The sequence below is a fragment of the Pimephales promelas genome, chromosome 10, assembly GCF_988280905.1.
Source record: "Pimephales promelas chromosome 10, fPimPro1.hap1.1, whole genome shotgun sequence".
NCBI lineage: Eukaryota > Metazoa > Chordata > Actinopteri > Cypriniformes > Leuciscidae > Pimephales > Pimephales promelas.
In genome coordinates, this window is record NC_142778.1 from 17,749,755 (window position 1) to 17,775,471 (window position 25,717).

The 25,717-nt window shown below is 37.1% G+C and overlaps 1 protein-coding gene across 3 annotated transcripts in view; it reads right to left on the reverse strand.

Moving 5' to 3' along the window:
• Positions 1-25,717, reverse strand: part of unc13c (unc-13 homolog C (C. elegans)) — a 343,459-nt gene that overhangs the window by 195,270 nt on the left and 122,472 nt on the right. For all 3 annotated transcript variants that reach the window (XM_089135438.1, XM_089135436.1, XM_089135437.1), the window contains 3 exons: positions 25,513-25,602; positions 16,168-16,296; positions 423-556 (listed from right to left, as the gene is read on the reverse strand). In XM_089135438.1, coding sequence (XP_088991564.1) covers positions 423-556; positions 16,168-16,296; positions 25,513-25,602 — 353 coding nt within the window. The remainder of the gene's footprint in view (positions 1-422; positions 557-16,167; positions 16,297-25,512; positions 25,603-25,717) is intronic.

The window sequence follows — 25,717 nt, forward strand, 5'->3', positions numbered from 1 at the left end:
TATGCAAACAGCAGGAAATGCTATTCCTGCAGAATAAGTATGTCTACAATATCAAATCTGATTAGAAGCTTGTGACATAAAAACGTGCACATCAACCCGATCGCTTTAATTATACTTTCATGTAAACACTACGGTTGGATTCATCAATCGGCATGAATTCATTCCGTCAGATCATTTGACATTTAAAGAAATTAATGAAAAATGATTGAGTTCATACTTTTGTTTGCAAAAGTGTCTTGAAAATGCTGAGCACAAATTGAGATATTTCTGAGCTCTTTATTGAAATTATCTTTATAAATTTCATTGCTGTCTAGGAGTAACACCTGAGATAACAAAGATATTGTTTTCTTTCATGTTTGGGAAAAATCAGCAAAATATGATACAATCAGATGGCTTCACAATGTGTGTGTTGTGATGCGTACTGGTTAATGATGGGTGTGTAGGCCATTCTGTCCTCATCTATAACAGACACCATCAGCGTGATCAGTTTGGGCCAGAAGTCCAGGTTCTTGATGGACGGACCCTGTTCCTCACGCGGCAGATCCTGCTTCTTAGCCTAGAAAGAAAGAGAAGCAGAAGTTTATTGCAGATAATGACACAATTTCTCCATCTTCCACATGTTTAAAGTTTGAATAATTTAGTCCGGTTAACTGATGTACTGAATCTGAGTACTCGGCACTCTGGTTAAGTGTTTTTGCTTCATAAGACTTTTTATTAGGTGGTGCGAAGACACACACACACACACAGACACACACAGAGAGAGAGAGAGAGAGAGAGAGAGAGAGAGAGAGAGAAAAGGAGACTGGACTCAGGTCTCTGATCAAAATCATTTCTACTCAACACATTCGTATGTTGTGTTTCCTGCCCTTTGAGCTCATTAATGTCTTCATTAATTATGCAAATCCTGAGTTCTGCAACAATATCAGCCAAACCATTAACCAAAGCTCCACTCAAACCGTCCATTAATGAGATCTAGGACAACAGCATTTTCTAACATGTGTAGAAAGTAGACTAGTCTAGTACTATAGATTACTGGTAACCAATCATCAAATTCTCTAACTCAGTGGTTCTTACAAGGGGGGCCTCAAGATGTCTTAACATCATTTAAAATAAGACACAACAAGCTTCAAAATAAGCTAAAACAACTGAAAATCTAAATATTTCTATGTATTTATATATTTTGCCATGATCTAAAATATTTTATTAGGTAGAAATTGTAAGAAAAAATATTTTTCCTTTTTCATTTCACGGTATAATCCTAAACCGTAAATCATGAACAACTCGAAAAGTGAATGTAAATTCAGTGGTTAATAAGAGTGTGATCCTTGAAAAACATTTGAAATAATTAAGAATCCTGAAATCCTTTTTTATTTATTAATTTAGTTACTTATAATTTAGTTTAGATTTTTTTATTAATTTAGTTTACTTATTTTAATCCAAAAAAAAAGTTTTTGAAACAAAACTGTGTCATTACTGTAGATGTATCAGAGGATACCTATAGCCTATTAATCAAAATGGCATGGCAGCCAAGTGGAACAGGATGTTTTACAAATAAAAATATAAATAAATAAACAAACAAACCAAACGGCCATCACATACAAGGAAGGAGTCAGACCTGAATTCAAGGTTACTAAAATGTTGCTTAAAAAGCTATTTGGCTGAGGTAATTTGAAAGGTGGAACAACTGAATGTTGATGAAGGATTGCAAAAACAAAGACAAAGAGAAATATAGCTGCAAGCAGCCTTACCGGGGCCAAGCGCAAAAAGCGGCAACATATGCCAAAATGGCAAGGAGTGGCAGACCAACTGCAGCAAGGAGCAATTAAGGGCATTTTGAGAGAACTTTGGGCAAATGGCTAAGAAAATCACATAAACATTAACTTATAAGACGATTTAATGGGTTATCACTTTCTAACAATAGGTGGCGCAGTTACGAAATAGATGTGATGTGGTCAGAGTGAGGTGACAATGACACATGCAAAGTTTGGTGTCAAAATGTGAAGGCATTGCAGAGATAAAGCCTAAATAGTAATTTTGGCAGCATGCCTAAACTTTGATGCTGTGGTATACGAAAACGGTTTTGTCTATCATCGTGCAATTCATAACTTTTAGTCGGCACGGTCTGGAGATGATACGATTCAATTTTCGTGAAAATCGGACAAACGGTCTAGGAGGAGTTCGAAAAAGAAGGTTTTTCAAAGAAATAAAGATGGCGGACAGGAAGTTTGGCTGATTATGGCAAACCTGATATCTATGTTTTCGGCATAACCCAAGGAATCTATTAAGATCAGTTTCATTGCAATAGGCAAATTTATTCAAAAGTTATTAGCGTTCTCAGAAATTAATTATAACTTTTGACCAACAGGTGGCGCTGTCTCAAAATCTTTTGAGTACCTTCAGGGCACGCTGCTTATGGCACACACTGAGTTTCGTAATGTTATACCAAAGCATTTATTTAGTATAGCATTGTATTTCACAAAACTGTATTGAAGTCAATGGGAATTTCACGTTTTGTTCTATTATAGCGCCACCAAGAGGCTCAGTCCCACAATTTTTTTTATGTGTCCTCAGAGTGACCCCATACATATGTGTGTCAATTTTGGTGCAAATATCTCAATTCACTTCCGAGTTATAAACATTTATATGAAAAAACACGTAAAAAATGACTGACACATGACTTTGTTTGAATTTTACTACCCCTTACTATCAATATTTTCGCATTTGGGCATTAGCGTATAGTTAACAAGCTATGATTCCGTGTTTCTGGCGGTGGTTTCGTCTCGATCGGAACAGCGGTTTTGAAGATATCGCCAAGTGTTTTTTTCGCGCTAAATCGCTACGCTACACCAACCGTAACACGAAACCCAGCATGTTTAGTATCGTTGGACTCGGCAACGATTCAGGAACTCAAAAAATGACTCCCGTGAAAATAAGTGTACCACACCCAAAGTTATAAGCGTTTGAAAAAAAAAATTCACCACTAGGTGGCGCTGTTTCAAAACTTCTCAGGCTTCTTCAGGGCATCGTACTGATGACCCATACCGAGTTTCGTAACAATTCGTTCATGCGTTCAAAAAATACAGTATTTTAGCACATAATTCAAAATGGCCGACAGCCAAAATGGCCGATCTGGGAAAATTGGATATCAGTCGACTCGGCATGATGCCCTGAATCTAACGAGATGAAGTTTATGATTTTTGGACAAACCGTTCAGAAGTTACGAGCAAAAATAGCCATTTTTCATATCTACGGACCACTAGGTGGCGCTGCGCCGAAACGCTGCATTTAGCCTCAGGTCATGCTTGTGATGACATGTACCAAGTTTGGTCTGAATAGGATGAAGCGTTGCGGAGATACAACCTCACGTCTGTTTTTGCAAGCGCTACGTAAAATTAGTTTGCGTGCTTATCGAAAACGGTTATTCGAATCATCTTGAATTCCATAACTTTTTGTCAGCACTGCCTGGAGATGATCCGGTGCGATTTTGGTGAAAATCGGACAAACCGTCTAGGACGAGTTCGCAAAAGTAGGTTTTTTGGAAAATTCAAAATGGCGGCCGTTTTTTTATGACGGAAAATGACGTCATAGGGTGCGATCGAATCGGCATGAACTCAGGAACAAGAGGAAAAAAGAATTTTGTTGATAGGCCTTACGGTTCAAAAGTTATTAGCATAATAAAAGTGAAACTTTGGACAGTTGGTGGCGCTAGAGGGAATGAGTTAGAGACACCAAAATTGGTGTATTTAAAGTTGGGACTGTCCTCTATCAGAATGTCAAACCAAAACAACTTTCCCGCAAACCGGTCTATGGGCTGCCATAGACGCCCAGTCGGAAGAAGAATAATAATAATAATAATAATAATAATAATAAGAACCGGCACAGATACAATAGGTGCCTCCGCACCTTCGGTGCTTGGCCCCTAAAAATGATAATAGACTGTTCTCAAGGCCAAAGTGCATTTACTTCAAAAGGCTCCCAATCTAAGGTCATAAAAACGATTAATGAATTGTGCATAATAATGTGTACTACGAAAGTAAGTGTTTCATTTTTTTCCCTTGACATTTTTGTTAGCCACTCTATTCCTCCTCAAACACTTAACAGGGGTTTTGTCTTGCTCTACGACCGCATTTCTGCCATGTCTCATAACCTCAGAGAGATTGACAGCTATATTACAACAATAACAGCAAATAACCTGTGAAACATGCACTTCATGTTGTCAACTGCATATTCATTCAAACCAGTTTGTTGGTGCTGCTATTGGTCGAAGACCACCAATCATGGGCTGTGGTTCAGGATATAAGGCACACTGGAGAACGTAAGAGGGGGAGTTTGGAGTGTTTGTTGGCTTGTGCTACTCTTGTTAAAAAGTACTGACTTTGTGGTGGTTAGCTTGCGTGATTATTTGATTGTTTGTTTACTCAGAGGACTTCTTGCCTGATCTAAAACCAGCACCAGCCCGGAGAGAAGAGAAAAGGAAAGTACGTCACAGGACACATCTTACTTGTACATGCACGTAGAGTTACCATCGTTAGACACACTAGGGAAGGGGAAAGTGCAACTGTGCAGTTTTTTGTTTGGTTAGTTAGTGAAGCTTTAGTTATGGCATGTTGAGCGCTTAAGAATTTTTGTTTTCAGTCCGCTCAGAGAGTGGGAATTAGTTAGTGTGTGTGCTTTGGTTTTGTTATTTTGTTTGTTTAGCACCACTCATCTTCTTTCTCTCTGTGGCTCATTTCATTATAAGGGATCATCTCTGTGTGTGTATATAGCTGTAATTAAGTTTGTTTGTTTGTTTGTTTTCATTTATGTAAATTATAGTAATTTGTTGTCTTAGCGTCATTCACCCAGAGAGACTAAAACTATAGGAGTGTGTTTCAATTTGATTATGTACGTCTTCCTCATACCTCTATGCCATCAGGGGACGTAACACCAAGAAATGCTTGAACTCATAAAATACTCATAAATCTTGAATGTATGTAAGTCGCTTTGGATAAAAGTGTCGACTAAATGCATAAATGGTCATTTCAACTTTTTTAAAAACATTAAAAAGTATTGAACTAACAGAAAAATCCCATGTATCATTCCAAACAGGACTGACAACTGCGCTGCTATATTATGAATGTATGTAGTCCAAATCCAAAGGAATCATCATTAGGGTTGGGTATCGAGAATCGAGTATCGATTGGAACCGGGACTAACTTTTCGTTTTTCCCGGAATCGTTCAAAAGTAAAAATTTCGATTCCTAGTTTCGATATTCACAGTCCGCCGAGCGGAAGAAGAAACCGCTGAACAACACCAACGAAGAAGCGTCTACCGGAAGTGTTGGCATAACCACGCGAGTCGAACATGAGTAGCTTACGTCAGCGGTCCAAAGTGTGGCTTCACTTTTCTAAAAATAACGAAATCTCGGCAAAATGCAAAATTTGTGACAAAAGGAGTATTTTTACAGAAGGACTATTTCCTTCAGAAAGACCGTTGGTTAGCAAGGTTAGCTAAACTTTTTTGACCCTGCCTCTTAAAAGAATCGGAATCGAGAATCGTTAGGAACCGGAATCGAAACAAGGAATCGGAATCAGAATCGTTCAAATTCAAACGATACCCAACCCTAATCATCATGCATCCAAACATGTGATTCAATGTGCATCTTCAATTCTCACATAGCTGTAAAGACATCAGCTATTACAGTGTAAGTGTGATCGCTGGAATTACAGCATCTCTTGGCACAAAGGTCAGAGTTTATTCTGGGGTGGATGTTTGTTTATCATGTATCTGGATGGTAAAATTAGTACTCTCACTTTCTTCCTCTTGATTCTCCCACAATGCACCTCTGTCTAACATCAGTCCAGGCTTATTTGATGGACAACTGGGCATTATGCCAGACTATTTTGGGCATCTCTCTGGGCTGTTTTCCACGGCAAGACAGTAAAATGTAAGATGCTTTACAGTTCTCCGGCCACTCTGCATAGTACAATTGTGGGAAGTGTGTGAGCTGTCCATGGTGCTGAAGCATTATTCGTGGTGCTGAAATTGGTTGCATTGAGTGTTACAAATCTTCAGTAGCTCTCAGTGGCATTAGAGGGGTTAATTTTTAATGTATATTTTTTGAGGGGTGGGTAGGGGTAAAGCAAAACATTCATAATTGAATACATAAAATAAACTAAATTAAATTCTTAAGTTTGTCGGGGCAGTAATCAGGACAGTTTAATTACATTGACATACATACATGTCACTTAAATAATAATAATATTTCAAAATCATAGTGTTTTTACTCTATTTTTGATCAAATAAATGAAGCCTTGGTGAGCAAAACAGACAGAAATCTGATTGCTTCATATCCGTCTTTGTAAGGGCTAGTTTGTAACATATTAAAACAGCATTTACTAAAAACTGTAATTAGTAACATGCAATAAGCATGCTCTATCGTGCTCAACCGTGTGTTTCTGTACAAGAGTAAGTGCATTTTTCCTTCTTTGCTCCGTGATCCTTCCTGTCAGGCCACAGCAGTGAGTGTGTCAACTTAACTTGATTCAACATGCCAAGACTTGCATAATATATGTGTCTCTACATTTTTAGTAAATCCGACAATAATGCATGCACATATTCTAAAAACCTAGTTGGAGCTTAACAAGTGACTCATAAGTGTTTCACTGGAGATCATGCTGAAGTCTGTGTTTATGTGTGTATGTGGCATGTGAGAGAAACAGGTTTAGTGAAGGGAAAAGGAGCTCCTTGGGGGTGTTGAGTAATATGTGCTGAATTAGATTAAAGTAACAGCAGGACAACTGCAATCAGTGTCTTTAGAATGAAAGCAAAGTCTGTCCTTGTTTCACATATGAAAGAAGAAGACTAACATTTGCTAAAACACAATAGAACTGACTCTTGTAACTGCAGCAACCCCCAGCAACTACATATCAACGCCCTAGAAACTCCAGAACAATCCTTAGAAACCATAATTACTATACATGCCATAGAATCTGCATTACAGCCACATAACAATGCTCTAATAACCGCTTAGCACCCCCTCACAACCACACAGCAACACCCTAGTAACTGCATAGCCAATTTTCAGAAAACATCTATAATGTCATGGCAATTGCATAGAATTCACATAGCAATGCACTAGTAACTGCATAGCAGCAATTGTTTTAAACCATCAGGGGTGTAACAATATATCGTGTCACAATATATCACAATACAAAAATGCAACAATATATTTCATTAATAGTAACAATATGTATTGTGCACAGTTCACCCAAAAAAATTCAAGTTTTCAGAGTTTTAGTCACATTACTACATTAAACTGCCATATATGTTGAATATAATGTATAATGATGCAATTGGGGGACATATATATATATATATATATATATATATATATATGAAGAGTTCAGATGCAAAAGCCTCTAAATGCCATTTGAAATTTTCTTCTTTAATGATGATTTTTTAACAAACTTGTATATTTTTAAGTTCAGTAATTTCACTTAAATGGAAATGATAATTATCTATTAATTGTTATTTAAGTGAAATTACTGAACTTAAATATACAAGTTTGATGAAAATCATCATTAAAGATGAAAATTTCAAATGGCATTTAGAGGCTTTTGCATCTGAACTCTTCATATATATATATATATATATATATATATAATCCCTAAGAAAATGGTGACACCAGAATAAAAACATTTATGATTCTGAAGCTGAAAATACAGAATTATTTTAAAAGAATGCTTGCACTCTGTCACTGACTAGATATATATATATATATATATCTAGTCAGTGACAGAGTGCAAGCATTCTTTTAAAATAATTCTGTATTTTCAGCTTCAGAATCATAAATGTTTTTATTCTGGTGTCACCATTTTCTTGTGCATTGGGTTATCAGCACCAAGTCCAAGCCTATGCATTTCCACACCCAATTTAATACCAAATGAAGCATTTTAATCAACAGTAAATTATGTTAACCTTTTACTATAACCTTTTACTATTGGAGTATCTCAATAATATCGTATTGTGAGTTAAGAATCGTGACACGTCTCGAATCGTGACATTGGGCTATCTTTACACCCCTATAAACCATATATAAATGCCCTAGTAACTGCAGAGCAACCCCTACCGACCACACAGCAATGCCCATAATGCCCTAGGAGATGCATAGAAACACCCTGGCAACCACCCACAACATTCTAGAATTACAACAGTGTGTTCTACACAAGCAAACACAAATCACATGACCTTCAGAAAATGTGAAAGTCTAGTTTTTGAATTAATTAAATGGGTGTGTCACATGTCTTATGCAAGTTCATAGCAACAATGACAATACTGAGACAGGTGTGAGGTCATCACTACGAGACAATAGACGACACACACACACAAGATGACACCCTCTCTCCACAAAGACTATTGCTGAATTCCATACCACATACTAACATATTACTCTTACTATTTTTGCCATAGAAAGATGTAGGAAAAATAGTAAGAGTAGTATGCGGATCTGATTTCAGCGTATTGCTCTTGCAGCTGAGTCACTCCACCTAAATGTGAGATTAAATGAGGAATGGCTAATTCTCAGTGTGTGCGAGTGCTAGTATCTGATGTTGTAAGAGAACTGATTGTTGTGAAACTGAGGATCAAATTCCAGGGGAGAAGAATAAGAAGGAAAGATGCATATTTTTTTCTTATTTATTGGGCATGTGTGTCTGTGGGTTGTATATTTTGAATTAAAGATGAGATGCACTAATAACTATAATTTAGTGCCGTCAACTGATTAAAAAGGAAACACGGATTGCGACCGGATAATTTAGAACAGGATTTTTGTACATGGTGAAAAGAAGGCAGTCCGGAAGTAGGAGTTTGACGCCCATTGGCTGAGGTGAGTGACATCAAACCTCTGTCTCTGGAATAAGGAGCACTGATACTGTAAATCACACACAAAAAGACAAGGAAAGAAAAAGAACAGTAAAACATTATGATATAAACCCTTTCTAATTTATCTGGTAATCCGTGTTTCACGTCGGATAGCTATGAGAAACAAATCCTCCTCCACACGAAAGACTGTGATGACATGCATGGAGATAGCATGACCTATATGACAAAAGGGATTATTGCCATAACACACACACACGGGTTTTCATGTTTTTATTTTTTGTTTTGTTTTTATGACACTGATATTTATACTGTACAAACTGTATATTTTATCTCTTTACACTAGCCCTACCCCTCAACCTACCCATCACAGAAATCATTCTGGATTTTTATATTTAAAAAAAAAAAACATCACTTAGTATGATTTATAAGCTATTTTCTCATGGGGACCAAAAAAAAAAAAAAAAACGTCCCTATGTGGACAAGGATTTTGGATATTGTCGTCTTTGTGGGGACATTTTGTCATCTCTCTCTCACAAACACAAGTTTGGTGCTTTAGTCAGTGTGCGGATCCTCCTGAGAGATGCACCCTTCACTGACACATAATGGACTCTCCCCTCCACCGACACATAATGGACTCCCCCCCCCCCCCCCCCACGCGCCCTGCAGCGGGTTTGGACTTATTTTTATCACAAGCTCCAAAGATCCAGATCTTACATCAACCCTTATTTTACTGCTCAGAGGTTGCTTTTTCATTGCTCATGAGACTAAATTCAAGACAAAATAGCATGCAGACTTTGGTATCTTTGCAAATCTGATCACAGTTTGAGACATTGTTGAGATGTCTTTTGCAACTTTATAGAAAACGCACAAAGACATTCTATACCGTACACCTCTACTAAGAAGGCAATCTGCATAAAAGCGTAAAAACAAAACATTTTTACTTAAATGTATGACTTTGTTGTTGGTATGTTTTTTTTTGACAAATGTGCCTGTCCCCGTAGGCAGGTTTTGTCTAATTGATATGGTTATAGAAAAGTAAACATATAGAGACACTCTGCTAAAAGTAGGTAGATGTAAACTATCTCTTTATAATCATCTAGACCTCTGCATATCATTGTAATTAACTCATAGCTTCAATTAAAAGGTGTTGTGAGGGCTTCACTTTAGTGTGGGTTCCTTGTGGTGTTCTTTTAGGTGTGAGTTTAAAGTACACTGTGTAAGTCATAGCTACCTGTCCTGATAATTGCTACTTATGCAATATGTGCAATTTATTTCTACATCAATTTGGTAGGAAAGTTCCTTAAATAAGGACATAAATGAACATGTAAAGTGGTTAATCTCTCTCTTTCTTCGGCAGTCTAGATTGGTGAATCTCATGAAAACAACAGACCACGTGTCATCACAAAAATCGTAATACATATATATTGCATAAAGTAAGATGCCTCCTTTTGGTACAGTTTTTTTTATTTTATTTACATTTTCATGACAATTAAGTACTTTCTCATTGCTCTAATGCATTCACTTCCCTTTTTTTCTTAATGGTGGTTCACAATTGTAATAAATAAATATATATGTATTTTTTGATTTAAATCAGGATTAAAACCGTAAAATGAATATACTTTGAATGAATATTACAATACAAGTACAATAAAATAATAAGTATTAATTTATCATTATAAGCATAACTTAATATCATTAATTAAATATTATGAAATGTAATTTATTTTATAGTATTAAAAAAAAATTGTGGTTAATTGTCAGAAAAAAAATTACCACAACATACCACAATCATTCATAGATGGTTGGATAAAAGTAAAAAAAATTATAATAATAATAATAAATAAATAAATACATTTTAAGTCACAATTTTTCTTCAACAGTTTCTTTATCTTTTTATCACGGAATATTCTGCCAGTTGTTCTGACTCAGTGTGTCTCATTTGATTTCCACCAACCTTGTTTCTTTGTTCTTTTTCAGCCTCCCTCTTTCTCTCCCTCTCTCTCTCCCTCCCTCCCTCCCTCCCTCCCTCCCTCTCTCTCTCTCCCTCTCTCTCTCTCTCTTCTATGGATCTCCTTCATTCACATCACACTAACAGGATTTGGTTGTTTCCGACCCCCCCTGCACGTGTCTTAAGAGCTTTTTGACATGATTATATAACATACCAACCCACCTCTTAGTGATGCCGCTATATTTAATAAATAAGACATCCAGAGGAAGAACATTCAATGTGCCCATTCCTTTAGCACCAAATAAAAACCTATTTTTCTCTTCATGGGGCTGTTGCCTCAGTTTAGGAAAGATGGGTCAGATCTGCAACTAAAAATAAGCCTCTTCACTAGCGAGAGTAAAACTGGCTCGTAATTTTAGCTACGTTGTGTTCGGGGAATCCGGACTGTTATTTAGGGCTGATGTAAGTTCTCTGGGCGCTGCTGCTGTCTGCTGCTAGTAGATGAGTTACACGTTTTAGTTCAGTCGCTGTGGATGAATGTGTGTTTTCCAGTCCAGCCATTGAGATCTTGATGAACGTCTAAACACAGAAACACTTCTATTTCTGCAGGATCAGTGTTATTGTTTACTATTGTTAAAAATATATATTTATGGTTAGAAATGGCTTTTGTTCACTAAAAGAAAGCAGAAATAAGAATAAATAAGTAAAATAAAAATATGAGTATTCTTACAATATTTTATTTTTAAATACTTCATTGGCAACTAACTGAAATGAAAGATGAAGTACGGTACTAAAATTAAGTTGAAGCTAAATGGAAATGTAATTTAAAAACCAATAAAACTGACAAAAGCATATGTATAGCAATATGTATAAATAAAGATAAATTTATTTAAAAAAAATAATAAATATTAAAATTTTATATAAATATTACTAAAATAACAAATGGATGGTATTGTTTTTTTTATATAATGGCGATTATATAGAAAACAAATAAAGTGGAAAAACTGAAGCAAAAAAACATATTTATAACATATTTGACGCAAAAAACAACATTTTTGACGCAAAGAGAGACGTCTCTCTTTTGCCATCAAACAGAAACCGATATGAATAAACTGAATCCCTCAGTTTAGAGATCTGAGTCATCTGCCATCGCCAGGGGAATACCTTCAGAAAGCCATGCTCGAAAAACTCAGATACATTAAAGAGATTTAAAGACTGTGGCAGGAAAACATTGGAAGAAGAACTACTGTAACTATCAACCCAGAAAATACTCATTTCCAAACAATTTCCTTTTCCTGAAATTTCCTTTAATGCCTGAAAGTTGCAAAAAGCCAAATCCATCAGTTCAGAGCGTGTCATTTAGTTAAAGGGTCACTCCACCTCTGGAAAGATGAATGTGTATTTAAAATGGGTAATTTATGTAGAAGAAATGTGAAATTATTTTTGAATTTTGGCTTATGTGGATGAAAGACAACAACTCCCAGAATGCACTTGCTTCGCTGCCCTATAAGGCCACACCTACCTTTTCTGTGTTTAATAGAGGTGTAACGATTTTCGAACCGAACCGAAAAACCGCGACACTGAACTCACGATTCGAATCGCGATACCGTCATTGCGTACCGAACACGCCCCGCCCCCTGCTACCCCAGCCCCGCCCAACCCAGCCCAGCCCAGCTCAATGGACCTCATGTCTTATGTGTACAGTACACAACGAATTCAGTTTTGTAGTCTAACCACCATTAACACTAAATAACACGCTCCGTGGTTTGTTACTTTCGATAATACGCAAGGTGTAATCTTTCAAATTCTGTCTATTTGATCATGAACTTCAAATGGCGTTTTGGCGCTCTTTAATGTGGCGTGACAGATCGCTGTAGTCCTACTAGGCTCGTCATCTCAAGCGGCAGTGCAGCGCGCGAGTAAACGCGATCATCTCTTCCTCAGTTAAAGAATGGACAGCTGAAGGTATGTTGAAAGATACAGTATACTTACTGAAAGGCATCATAACTAGTGTAATCGCTCAATCAGTGTTTCAACAGCGGAAAGACGCCAATAAAACAGCATAGCTTGTCACTTGCATTATATTTACCTCAATAGGCACGTGATTCAGTGTCTACAACTTCCTATAAATGACCTCTTGCACTAAATAAATGCACTATGTTAGCCTATATATTATATTTTGCTTAACCTGTTAATGATATCTTGATTATTTAATGTATGTTTAAAATATCTTTCATGAAAATGACAACTGTGTAAATTATTATAGTAAAAACACAAGTTAATGTAAAAACTGCCTTATGTTCAGTTTACAGTTTTTCATACAATGTGTTGTGTGTTGATTATTATACCTAAAAAATAAATAGCATCTGAATTTAGGTTAAAAGTCTAGGCTACAACCTTTAATGTTTTAGTAATTTACAGCATTAGCAGATTTTGTTTTAATCCTTGTGAAATGTTTAATTATAATTAAACTCATTTAAAGACAGACCATTTTTTTTTCATTAAACCTCCTTTAAAAAATAAAAAGCCATTTTAGCTTTCTAAACCGAACCGAATCGAACCAAACAGAGACGTCAAAACCGTGGGAAAACCGAACCGTCAGTTTTGTGTATCGTTACACCCCTAGTGTTTAAGTGGTATAATCGAGTCTCCGGTGCATCTACCAACCCAGAAAACGTGAAAAGTGTTTTGGTAAGCCTTTCACTGCAAGCATGTCAAAAAATAAGCCGATCAGATTTCGCCCCCCTTAATCTGCACGTTTCCACCCACGGCGCCCCCATTTGGTTTTCGCAAGTGACAACAGTGTAACCAGTTCTAACGCAATGGCAGAAGTTCAAACTGTTCTGTCGTTGTTGCACAACAATGCACAGAACATTATTGGACCAAAAAATGTCACAGATGTCTTATAAAGACCTCAAGAGACTTTATCAACTTGTGTAAAAGTTAAACATGATGGTAAATCCAAGTCAACGACATGAATCAATGTAACTCCACAACAGCTGCTTAAATGTATCTACTAACCATTCAGAAACGCACAGGTGCTTCTAAACGTTGCAACCTCTTCCTGAGTCTCTCCGTAAGGCTTCACATGCTACTGGTTATTTCTGGGATTTTAGATGATTTTGCTCACGCCCAAAAAGGGAGATTTATAGACACCAAGGATTTATATTGCATCTTGTGAAAAGGGTCATAACATGTCACCTTTAAAGGTATAGTTCACTTTGAAATGAATTTTTGATATGTCTTAGCTTACCTCAAGGCCATCCAAGATGTCTTTGTTTCCACAGTATTTTCAATTTTAAGATTTTTAGGTCAAACCATTCTTGTCTGTCAGTCATATAACGGAAGTTTATGGGGTCTACCCTGGGTTCACCTCAAAGAGCATGCACAGACAAGTCCAAATTAAACATGATTTAATGACTCGTAAATGTAAGTACACATTGATGGCCTAAGACACAAAACGAGCGGTTTGTGTGAGAAAACGAACAGTATAACAGTAATATCGTTTTTACCTCTTGTAATCACAGTCACGTCCAAGTACCCTGAGGGCGAGGGCGCTTCTATCGGAAAGCCTCGGAAGTGATCTCTCGCGCATGTACGTCACTCATTGTTTACACAGAGATTTCATAAGTGTTATGGTTCACTGTGAAAATCTACAGGAAATTGCAATGGAGGACGATTTCGATATATCAACAGACAACGTTGATTTGTTTTTCGCAACCGCGCAAGAGATCACTTCCGGCGCTTGCGCAGACCAAAGTGCCCGTGCCTTCAGATCACTTGGACGTGGCTGTGGTTACAAGAGGTTAAAACGATATAAATACTGTTCGTTTTCTCACACAACCCGCTCGTTTCATGCTTTAGGCCATCAATGTGTAATTTACGAGTCATTAAGTCATGTTTAATTTTGACTTCTCTGTGCATGAGGTGAATCCAGGGTAGACCCCATAAACTTCCATTATATGACTGACAGACAAGAACGGTTTGACCTAAAAATATCAAAATTGAAAATACTGTGGAAACAAAGACACCTACATCTTGGATGCCCTTGAGGTAAGCTAAAACATATCAAAAATCAATTTCAAAGTGAACTATCCCTTTAAATAAAACCATTTATTGTGGGTGTTCAAAAACAACACAAACCTGGCATATGGCTTTAGAAGACTTAGTGGCTTATTGGAGTATAGCACATAAGTCATATGAACTACTGTTATATTTTTATCACAATTGTTTTTGTGCTTTTGGGGGTTGACAAACTCTGGTCAAGATCTAGAAAAGAGCAACATGATTATTAGAGATAACATAATAATGTAGATGGGTTTGGAACAACATGAGGGTTAGTAAATGATGACTGACTTTTCATTTGTGGTGAAATGACTACCTCTCTATATACACTAAAAACCAATGAAATACGGACACAGAACACAGGACACAGCACATCTGGAGTGTTTCAGGCACTCAAAACGCCACATCTAGAAAAAAACAACCAGATTTGAATGACACTTTGATCGAGCGTGACATCGGTCCTCACAGCATATCCCTGTGACGGAGGATTCTGGGGTCAACAAATCAGATCATGTTGTGTGTGAATTCCTCTGCCCTGGTGTGTGTGTAATGTGGATGGACCATGAGAAATTTCATTGTCGTGTCAGACTGAAGGGATCAGATCGAAGTGACATTGTAATGAGAGACTCGCTATACACACATACACATCAACAGCATTAGAAATAGTGTCATAACACTGCATGTACTTTACAACAGGGGTGAGAAGAAACGCTCTCTACCAGCGAGGAAAGACTGTTCTCTCGTTCTCCACACTAACGCTATCTATGTGACACACACACACATAATTTGTCCAGAACACCACACATCACAGATGTTATTTCTTAGAAAATGCATTGCACGAGTGTCGTCTAGTTATACATATTTAACAGACCTCAATTCTCAAGGCGCAGATTGAGTTTTCTTCAACAGCATGTGTTATTATTCAGGTCGCCGCTATACACTTCAACACCAAGGGCTCGACAATAAGGTCCAACAGACGTTCTTCTGATACTTAACAGATTGTCAAAGGACCGGACACGTTTTTTCATTTACACATTTTTTGTAAGTCCTGCCAATTTCTATCCATTTATCCACCCACCCATCATTATTTATTTATCAAAAACCTAAACCACTAGCCTAACCAGGCCATTAGAAACATCCTTAGTGTTGAGCACTGATCACATGAAGTCTCAAAGAGAAAACTGACCATATAGATGGTCAAAGCGCACCTGTGGAAACATCTGGATTCATGTACTTGAGAATGTTTGTGGTCTTGCTGATCTTAACCCTTCTGGTTAGTCTCTACTCTTACCTGGTCCAGTAGCTGGTTGTAGAGCTCATGACAGTTGTCAAAGATGTATTTGTAGGTGGAGTCCAGACAGGCCTTCACACAGTCTTTAACTACCATACTGGCTCTGGGAGGATTCTGCAGCTCCTGCACCTAGAACACACACACACACAAACACCTCCGAATTAGTCAAATACTAATACACAGACGCTTAAAATGACTTATAATCAGTAATCTTGATGTATGCAGTATGCCGTTTCTAAGGGGCTGTTTACACCTGACCACTTCATGTGTTGTCTCGGATCAGATAGCTATCTGATTTATCAAAATGATTCCATTTACACCTGGTCACATAGATGTGTTTTTGCAAAATCCGATCTTTAATTCCCGCTGCAGATTTAAAGGAGTGCATGTCACCGAAAGCAACAGATATGAGCGGCATTTTATTGATCATCAGCTAATTTCAAAATCAAAGACAGCAATAAGAGACCTGCACTCGGAGCGTTAACCGAACTGGTAAGATCATTTTGTTTCTTTACTTTTAATGAAGATGATTGTGTGTTAAGTGTCAGCGATTTACTTTCACTTTGATTTGCGATAGTTTGCGGTGCGTTGGCTTGATGAATAGATACTCAGATGCGTACCGCAGTAGCATCATCATATTGGACTAACATGACATATAGCCTATAACACCCTCTTACACATTTATATTTATGAATTTTTTGTAGGAGTAAAATTGACATATTTTGTTTCAACAACCAGATGCATTTACACAGTTTCGTCTGGAATGCGGCCCATACCACCTCCTGAAGTGGTTTGAGCGATCGGATTCAAATCCGCCTCGAATGTGTTTTGGAGGGCTTTTACACCTGGTCTTTTCATGATCTGATCACAGAAAACACATGGAGTGACCAGGTGTAAACAGCCCTTAAGGTATTCTGTATAATAGTTTCTATGGCTTCCTGAAAAGTTTTCAGTGTTGCCATGTGAATGCTATGGTTGATAGTGATGTGGTTGCTAGGGTATTTTGCACTATTATTGTGTAAATTAGAATCCACACATAATACTAGAATCTACAACCATTCAGGGTCCAGTTGCAAAAACATAGCCATTATGTTAAGACAACTGGTGTGTCCCAATTCGCAATTCTCAATTCAAATTCTATGTCGTTTTGTAGTAGTATAGGCACATATAGTATAGTATAGTACACGTAGTATAGGCACGAGTGCTGTTCACACTGAATTACAAAATGAAAAAGTGCACTTTAAATACCCAGATAATGGACTTATTTAACAAAAAAAATAAATAAATAAATAAATAATGAAGCTTAGAATATTGAACACTTTAAAAAAAAACTTTTTTGGGGGTTGAAAACTTCACGCACTCATAGCTTTAATTACGTAGCTTTAAATAAATAGCGGAGGGGCTATCAGTCTCTAATGTTGAAAGATGAACAACCTCATAGTTTATTAACTACACCAGGGCTATTCAATAAATTTGGAATTGGGGCCGGTTCATGAAACTGAAGCGAAATAAGGGGCCAGAGAATATGGGTCATTATTGTAACAAACAAAGAAATTACAACAACATACTGAAGGAATCAATATATTCTATTTTGTAAATGCAGAACAACATACAGTATGCACATTGTGATGCACTAAGACACATAGGCCCAATGCATTGTTACATTTAAATGGAAATACAATGTTGACAGGCAACATCAAATGTATCTCCACCAACAAAAATAAAACCAAAATGCATAGTGTGGTACAGAATACAATTAAAACAACAAAAGTACACTGTATTTAATCACATTAATCAGTTTAGGTGAGCCATATAAGTTGTTTAGAATTTCATTAATTTAACTAACAAACAACTTCAATTCCAAGTGCACCAACAAAAATAAAACCAAAGTGTATAGTATGGTACAGAATAGAATTATAACAACATAACAGTGCATGGCAATTTATCAAGGCAAAATATTTCAAACTGCATTCAACAATAATACCACATCAAGAAAAACATTAAGTGCATAATATGGTGCGAATAACTTGTTAATGTTAATTGCATCATACTGTTCAAAATAGTTTGCCAACATTTGCCATCTAATGAGAGAAATGGCATTTTTTTGAGTTGGCAAGAGCAGTGGAGTAAGGTGTATATTCTGTCAATGTGCAAGCAGTGTTGGAGGTGCTGGTCAGTGAGGGATATGCGATTTTGAGTTTTAATGGCGTTCATGTGTGAGAATGAAGACTCGCAAGTGTACGTTGAGCCAAACATTGTCAGAAGAAAAAGTGCAAGGCCCCTTGAATGTGGAAATTTCTCTTGGCTGACTTCATGGGTCCAGAATTTCTCAAAACCTGCCTACAGCAATGACTGTCGCAAGTCATCTGACGACTGAATGTCAATGAGTTCCAGTTGTAAAGACCAAAGCATTTTTTCAAAGCATTTCCTTTGCTAAGCCATCTAATGTCATTGCGATTGAGCAAATCTTTACATTCAGCAGACATGTCAATCAACAGCTTGCGGATTAGGCGGTGCTGTAAACTGAAGGTACAACAGATGAAGTCGCCATGACAGAGTCGCCATGGTCTCTTTTAACTCACCACTAAGCTTGACACACAGGAGGCTTTGGTGGATGAGACAATGCAGAGATCTCACCTGCGGAGCCGCAGCTGCCATCTTCCCGGCAAGCCCCTGATCCCTGCCCGCCATTGAGGGCGCACCATCCGTCACCAACATGTTGACGCGCCAAATCCAAGTTGATCTCCAAAAAGAATGAAGCAATTTTATTTTGGTGAAGAGAATCTCACTGGTAGTGTGCCGCTCCATGGAAATTAGTCCAAGCAGATCCTCACGAAAACATTCCCCATCAAAAAAATCACACATAGAGGCACAGCTGTGCAACATCACTGTTATCAGTCGACTCATCCACAGCCAAAGACATCACCTCAGCTTGTCCAAAAGCGTCTTGAAAACGTCCAAAGCAAGGTACCCGACTCTCGTCATATTTGACGTGTCAGAAATTGGAATTTGCTTGATTGAATCGGTAATGCTTTTTCTGGTTTTCTCATCTGTTATCACCTCCTCAATGGATGCCAGCATACACTCCTTGACTGTCTCAGAGTCTGTAAACGGCTTTTTCTTTTTGCCCAATATCCATGCCACTCGTAACAATGCCGCAGTTGCTCTCTCTTGATCCGTACAGGCCCGAAACAAAATGCGACGTCTTTGCTCATAACAAGATGTAAGCCCTGTTATCTTTTGCCTCCGAGTAGCAGAGCCCGGTGGGAAAGTGGCATCAAAGTTATCATGTGTTGTCTTAAAATGCCTTCTCAAAATATACTCCTTGCACATGGCGAGGCACTCGTTGCAGATTAAGCAAACATCAACGACAATAAACGCGTATTTCAGTGTCCATTCATTGTTGAACTGCCTTTTCTCTGGGTCAGTTTTTCTTTTTTTAAGGTAGAGAGAGACATTTCAAACTTCATTTTTATATCGACATTTATATCAAAATTAGCTACTTCGTGCTTGGCTTGAAAGAAAAACAGAGCATGCCGCGAATGGGTGGTTTTGATTGGTCATGTACCTGTTTTGCCTCAATGGCTTAAAGGGGTGCATACCACCTAATACTGCACGAAATAATTTACAATTAACCATGAAACTACCCATACTGTATGTAATAACTACACTCAGTGGCGTAAATTTGTTTTAAAAAGTGATTTAATTTGTCGTTTAATGAGGTCTAATATATGTTGTCAGTGGCAAGAATTTTCACGTGAATAAATACATTGATCCGACTGTTGGAAGTGTATATTTGAATGGTCCAGTGGTAGAACATTTGCTAAGCAAAAGGGTTTAGGGTTTGGGTTCTAATCCGCATTCGAATAGGTTCATTTTTTCTTTCTTTTTTTTTTTATCAAAACCAATTATGTTTATCAGTGGATGAATATCAGGCAGAGACAAGTTTGTGTGAATTTTGTTTATTAATTTCACCGTAACGAATAGACGAGTCTCCTCTCCACAACGGATTGAAGCGCGCGTCCGTCTGAAGACTGCGCGAGCAACAAGAGAACACGTATCCGCCACTGATCGCTGCGCTATTTGATCACTTGATTTCAAAAACAACACATTTCAGCGCTAGATTGCCTCGTATCTAACAAACAAACGAAATGAATGCTCTGCTAGTTAACTGGATATTTTTTTATTTATTTGTATAGGCTACATTCATGCCGCGAGATGTTTCAAAAGTGATGGGGACAATTTCCACCCGCAAATTATGCCTTAAGGGCCGGTTCAAAATCCCTCAGGGGCCGGATCCGGCCCGGAGGCCGCCAATTGAATAGCCCGGAACTACACGATTGATAAGTACATAGTGTATAGTGCGTCATTTGGGACACAACTTGTATCTTTAGATCTAGTATTACCCCAATACTCAGACAGCAACATAGACCCCGTTTACACCTGGTATTAAAATGCGATCTGTATCCAGATAAGTTATCCGGATAATAAAAAACGCATGTTAATGCAAGGTGTAAACGCGTTGTGATCGGATCGTGATCGGATCTGCCTGACCACATCTGGAGGTAGTCTGGCTCGCATTGTGTCCGGATCTTTACTAGGTGTAAACGCAATCTGGTTGTTGAAACCACATATGTATATTTTACTCCTCCCAAAAATGCTAAAAAATAAACGAGTGAGAGCGTGTTATATAGGCTATATGTCATGTTATAGCCTAGTCAGATGCGACACGCGACACGCATCACCGCAGATGAGCAGCTGAGCGTCTATTCAACGTGCAAACATCGCAAATAAAAGTGAAAGTAAGTCACAGACGCAGTTAACACATCTTCAAGTAAAGAAACGAAATTATCTTACCAGGCCTGTTGCCACTCTCTCTTATTGATGTCTCTGATTTGGAAATTAGCTGATGATCAATAAAATGCCGCTCAGATCTGTTGCTTTTGGTGGCGTGCAATCCAATAAATCTGCATATAACGCAGGAGGTGAAGATCGGATTTATATCCGTTTTGCAAAAACACATTTATGTGGCCAGGTGTAAATGGAATCAGTACTTATTATCCGGATAACTTATCTGGATACAGATCGCATTTTAATACCAGGTGTAAACGGGGTCATAGTGTCTGCCCAGATCTGGCCCACATCTGGTACACGTGGATTCCACACGGCCCAGATGTGGGCCAGATCCAGTACACGTGGACTCCACATGACTCCACACTCCACGCCAACACTTGCTGTCTGGGTAGCAGTCAAGAGGAAGTCAGTCTAATTTTTCGGTATCAAATAAGGCCAATCTACGTTTATATGTAACTGATTAAAAATGTTATGAACAGTCATACAGAAAACAATTTGATGTCTAACTTGTAAGACTAGCCTTAGCGGTTTATGCAACCGGCTCCCGAACTCTGTGGCAATTGCGGAGTAAAAAAAGCATAGCAACTCAGACTTACTAATTACTTAGCAACCATATAATAATGCCCTGGCAACCACCAACAACACTTCTGCAAACACATAGCAACGTGCTACAGTATGTGGTTACTAAGGTGTTGCATACTGCTTCAAGAGTCCAAGTCTCTGTGATATTAATAATTTTTTTTTTATGCGTCTGTTCACCATCACATATATCTGATCACTTAGTAAAATACCAGTACAGCTCTACTCAACAACAAACAAGATTTAAGGAATCATTCATGTAAGGAGGAAAAATGCTTCAGAACGAGCTAAAAGTCTCATACTGTTTGCCATTAATTAGAAAAGACAAACACACACACAAACACATTTGTCTGTCTATTTCTATGCTTTTCTAGTATATTTTGGACTTATTTCTCTCCTTGTACAGAAGTCGAAGAAGATACTGAAAATACTCCCTCAGAATATGTAAATGAATAACATCAGAATATACATATTAGAATGACTAAACTCATCTGCCTGTGCCGTGTTGCTGTTTCTGAATGCAGACGCTAAGGGGAGAAATAAACATCACCCTGGCATGGGCACTCTTCCATTACCCATAATGCTTTGTGACAGTCGGAGTTTTCATTCTCTGCCTAGCGGTATTCTCTCGGTGGGCGGGGCTTCCTTTGCCTCTTTAGCCGTGCTTCACTGATTCGCCTGCTCGGACCACTCTAGCTGTCAGTCATTAAAATGACGAGGCGCTTTTTATCAGAGGCAAGGCCTGCCTAATAAACTGACAGCGCTAGGTGTGTATGTGTGTATGGATGTGACACCATCTCCTCATGCCTCAGTCTACTCTGTACGACTAATCCAAACACACTCCTTAATTCTCACAGTTCACAGGCAATCAAATCTGCATGTGGGTCAATCACAAACAAAGAAAATCGGGAGATGATGACTATTCTTATAAAAATACAAGCCAAGTAGTTTGATTATTTAAATATTTCTTTTAATATAAATGAAGAAACTTTAAGATAAGAAACTTAAAATCCTGAAAATAGTTGTCTTGTCATTAAAAACAAAATGGCTTCCACCAAGTCAGTTAAAATAACATATTAATACAAAAATATAATCTATCTATATTATTAAAATAAATGTATTACATTAATAAATATATATATATATATATATATATATACAGTTGTACACATGAAAAGTGCTATATAAATGCCTCATTCGTTCATTCATTCATTCATTGTCTGTTCTTATAAACTATAAAATAATATTTTAATATTTAAATATTAATACAAAAACCACTTCAGTACAGTCCTCGTTTTTAAGAATTGCATTTTAAATGTAGCTTTTAATACATTCATTGATCCAGACCAAAATAAAAATGAACATCATCATTGACCCACATTGAGTTTTGAATAAAACATTATCTATCTACATCAAAGGCCCAAAACATATTCCACGCAAGTACACAAACACTTCTAGCTACAAAAGCTTGATTCATGCCATTGCATTCTGAAATGTGTCAGGAGGATATTAATAATTCAACAAGGGAACAGTTTATGGGTTGATAATATAACATGTGGTTTAATGGCACAGACATTTGAACAAAACTTCAAATTCGTATTTGTGTTTGCATACTTGCATACTGTACTGTATGTTTGTGGCCAATGGCTGTCAATGTCTCAGCAAGGACTAAATTTGACAAAACGAAATAGCAAATGTGTGTACGTCTGTGTAAATGAAATATAATAGCCTGGGAGGAGAAAGGAAGGAGAAAAAAAATCAATCACTGTTTATTATTTGTATTGGATTTGATGTTTTTTTAACAACTCATTTTACAACTTGAACTGCAATTACAATAGTCAGTCATATATTAAAACAGAGAATCAAGCTCAGTGAACTAATAACAGGGGCCAATCGTGGCTGTGGTCTCATTTGAACTATGTCTACTAAATAAAATAGTCTGGTTGGTTGCCCTTAGGCAACCTAAACCTCTGAGTAGTGTGATTTTACAAGCACTTTTGCTCTGAATACATTTACAGACGCGGCTCCCCAACAGCGAGAAATCAGTATATTCTTTATGACTTATCAAAAAAGGCTGTATTGTCTCATTCAGAGCTGAGCTATAAGTCAAAGACGTTTTTATTGCCACAAGACCCCCAGAACAAGTGGTTCTTGTTATTGTGCTCAAACAAATGTGACTCAAGTACATATTTCAAGAGCCAAAAGATTATTTTTTTTTTTTTATTTCGTGCAAACAAATGAGAAATCATTGAAACCCTGCAGCGCCGGTGAAAAATATTTCATTACAGACTGCAAAAGTGCAGCTTTATATTCACAGCTGATGAAGCAGAACATAGATGAAAACAATCAGAGAGTATTTCACTTTATCTGTGCTCACTGAAGTGAAACACATCAGAATTCTCTCAATGCCGGACTCTTATCAGGAGAGCTGTGATTAGCAGCTCATTCCACTCAAGACACTCCTGTTTCTTCAAAACGAGATCTGTATCTGAATCGGAAATTCAGAATCGGACAAGTCAAAAACTTGGCAGGGTCCTATATATTTCAGCCCCAAAATATATAAGCATAAAGAAAATGAACCTGGCTATTCAGAGATCTTTTTTTTCAAAAACGCCATTGAACTCATACTTGATACAGGACTCGAACTGTGTCAAGAAAAGCAGTCAGCTTAACGTTAAAGCATCTTATCGTGTACAAATTGATGTAGGAATAATTCAAAAGTCTTCTTTGTTTCATGATGGGAAGGACTCATGTTAACTTTTGCCTCAAGCTGATATATAGTCACATTACATTGTATGACACATGAATGACATTTTCTCATCAAAATGCATGCTGCTTCCCCAAATATTACACGACATAATAGCCTACTTAATAAATCACCCAGTCTTTCGATAAAGACGTTTATTCAGTGTTCATGAGTTTAATGGATTTAGAGATGTATTACATATATTTAACATTTTAGAACAGAATCTTGAGCTATGCAATGGATATTTTTCTGAATATACCTTGAGCAATGCAAAGGGTTTTTGTTTAAGATTGTTTGTGCTAGAATAGAAATATATGTATATATATATATATATATATATTTGGTTGTGAATTCACGCTGGTGTATTGAAAATTAGAAATGGGGACAAATTTTAAGAGGTAATGTGCATAATTTTCATGAAATTAATAACAATATCGGTAACACTTTACAATAAGGTCCATTATTTAACATTAGTTAATGTATTAATTGACATGAACTAACCATGAGCAATACATTTGTTAATCTCCATTGATGTTAGTTAATTCAAATAAAGCTGTTCATTGTTTTGTTCATGTTAGTTCACGGCGCATTAACTAATGTTAACAAGAATTGAATAAAGTATTAATAAATACTGATATTTACAAAGATTAATAAATGCTCTATAAGTGCAGTTCATTATTAGTTCATGCTAACTAATGTGGTTAACTAATGAACCTTATTGTAAAGTGTTACCATAATAATACTAATAATAATGCAAAAAAAAATTCAAATTAAAACTTATTGGTTTTGGAGCAAAATGTAACTTTGTGGGATTCATTCAAAATTGTGATGTGACAGGAAGTTAGTTGAACAGGATTTTATTTTCCATTTAATATATTTGACTACTTAATGCAGGGAATAATTATTAAGTCATTCACACTGAATAAAAACTGCAATAATGTTTTGACTGCCGCAAAGTCGCAAAACCCCCTGATAGTTTCATTTATATTTTTATATGAAAGAATTCTCTTGGTTTTTTGTTTTGTTTTGTTTTTTTGTGAGTCTGAGTCATAGTGTGGAGTCACACTGTTTTAATTAGTTAAAGAGCCCACATACTGTACTGTTTGTGTGTGTGTGTGTGTGTGTGTGAGAGAGAGAGAGAGAGAGAGTGAGAGAGTGAGTCGTACCTTCATCCTGAAAAAGGTGATGCTCGTCAGCAGGTCAACGGTTGATTTTAAATCCTGGAGTCTCTCTGGATTTCCAGCAGGGAAGTTATCCTGTAAACACAGAATAAAAATCAGATTTTATTTGAAGGGCGAAGATAAATAGATTAAGATTACAGTTGTGGCTATATATTTGATGAAAAGAGGCAAGTCAAAAGACAGCATAGCT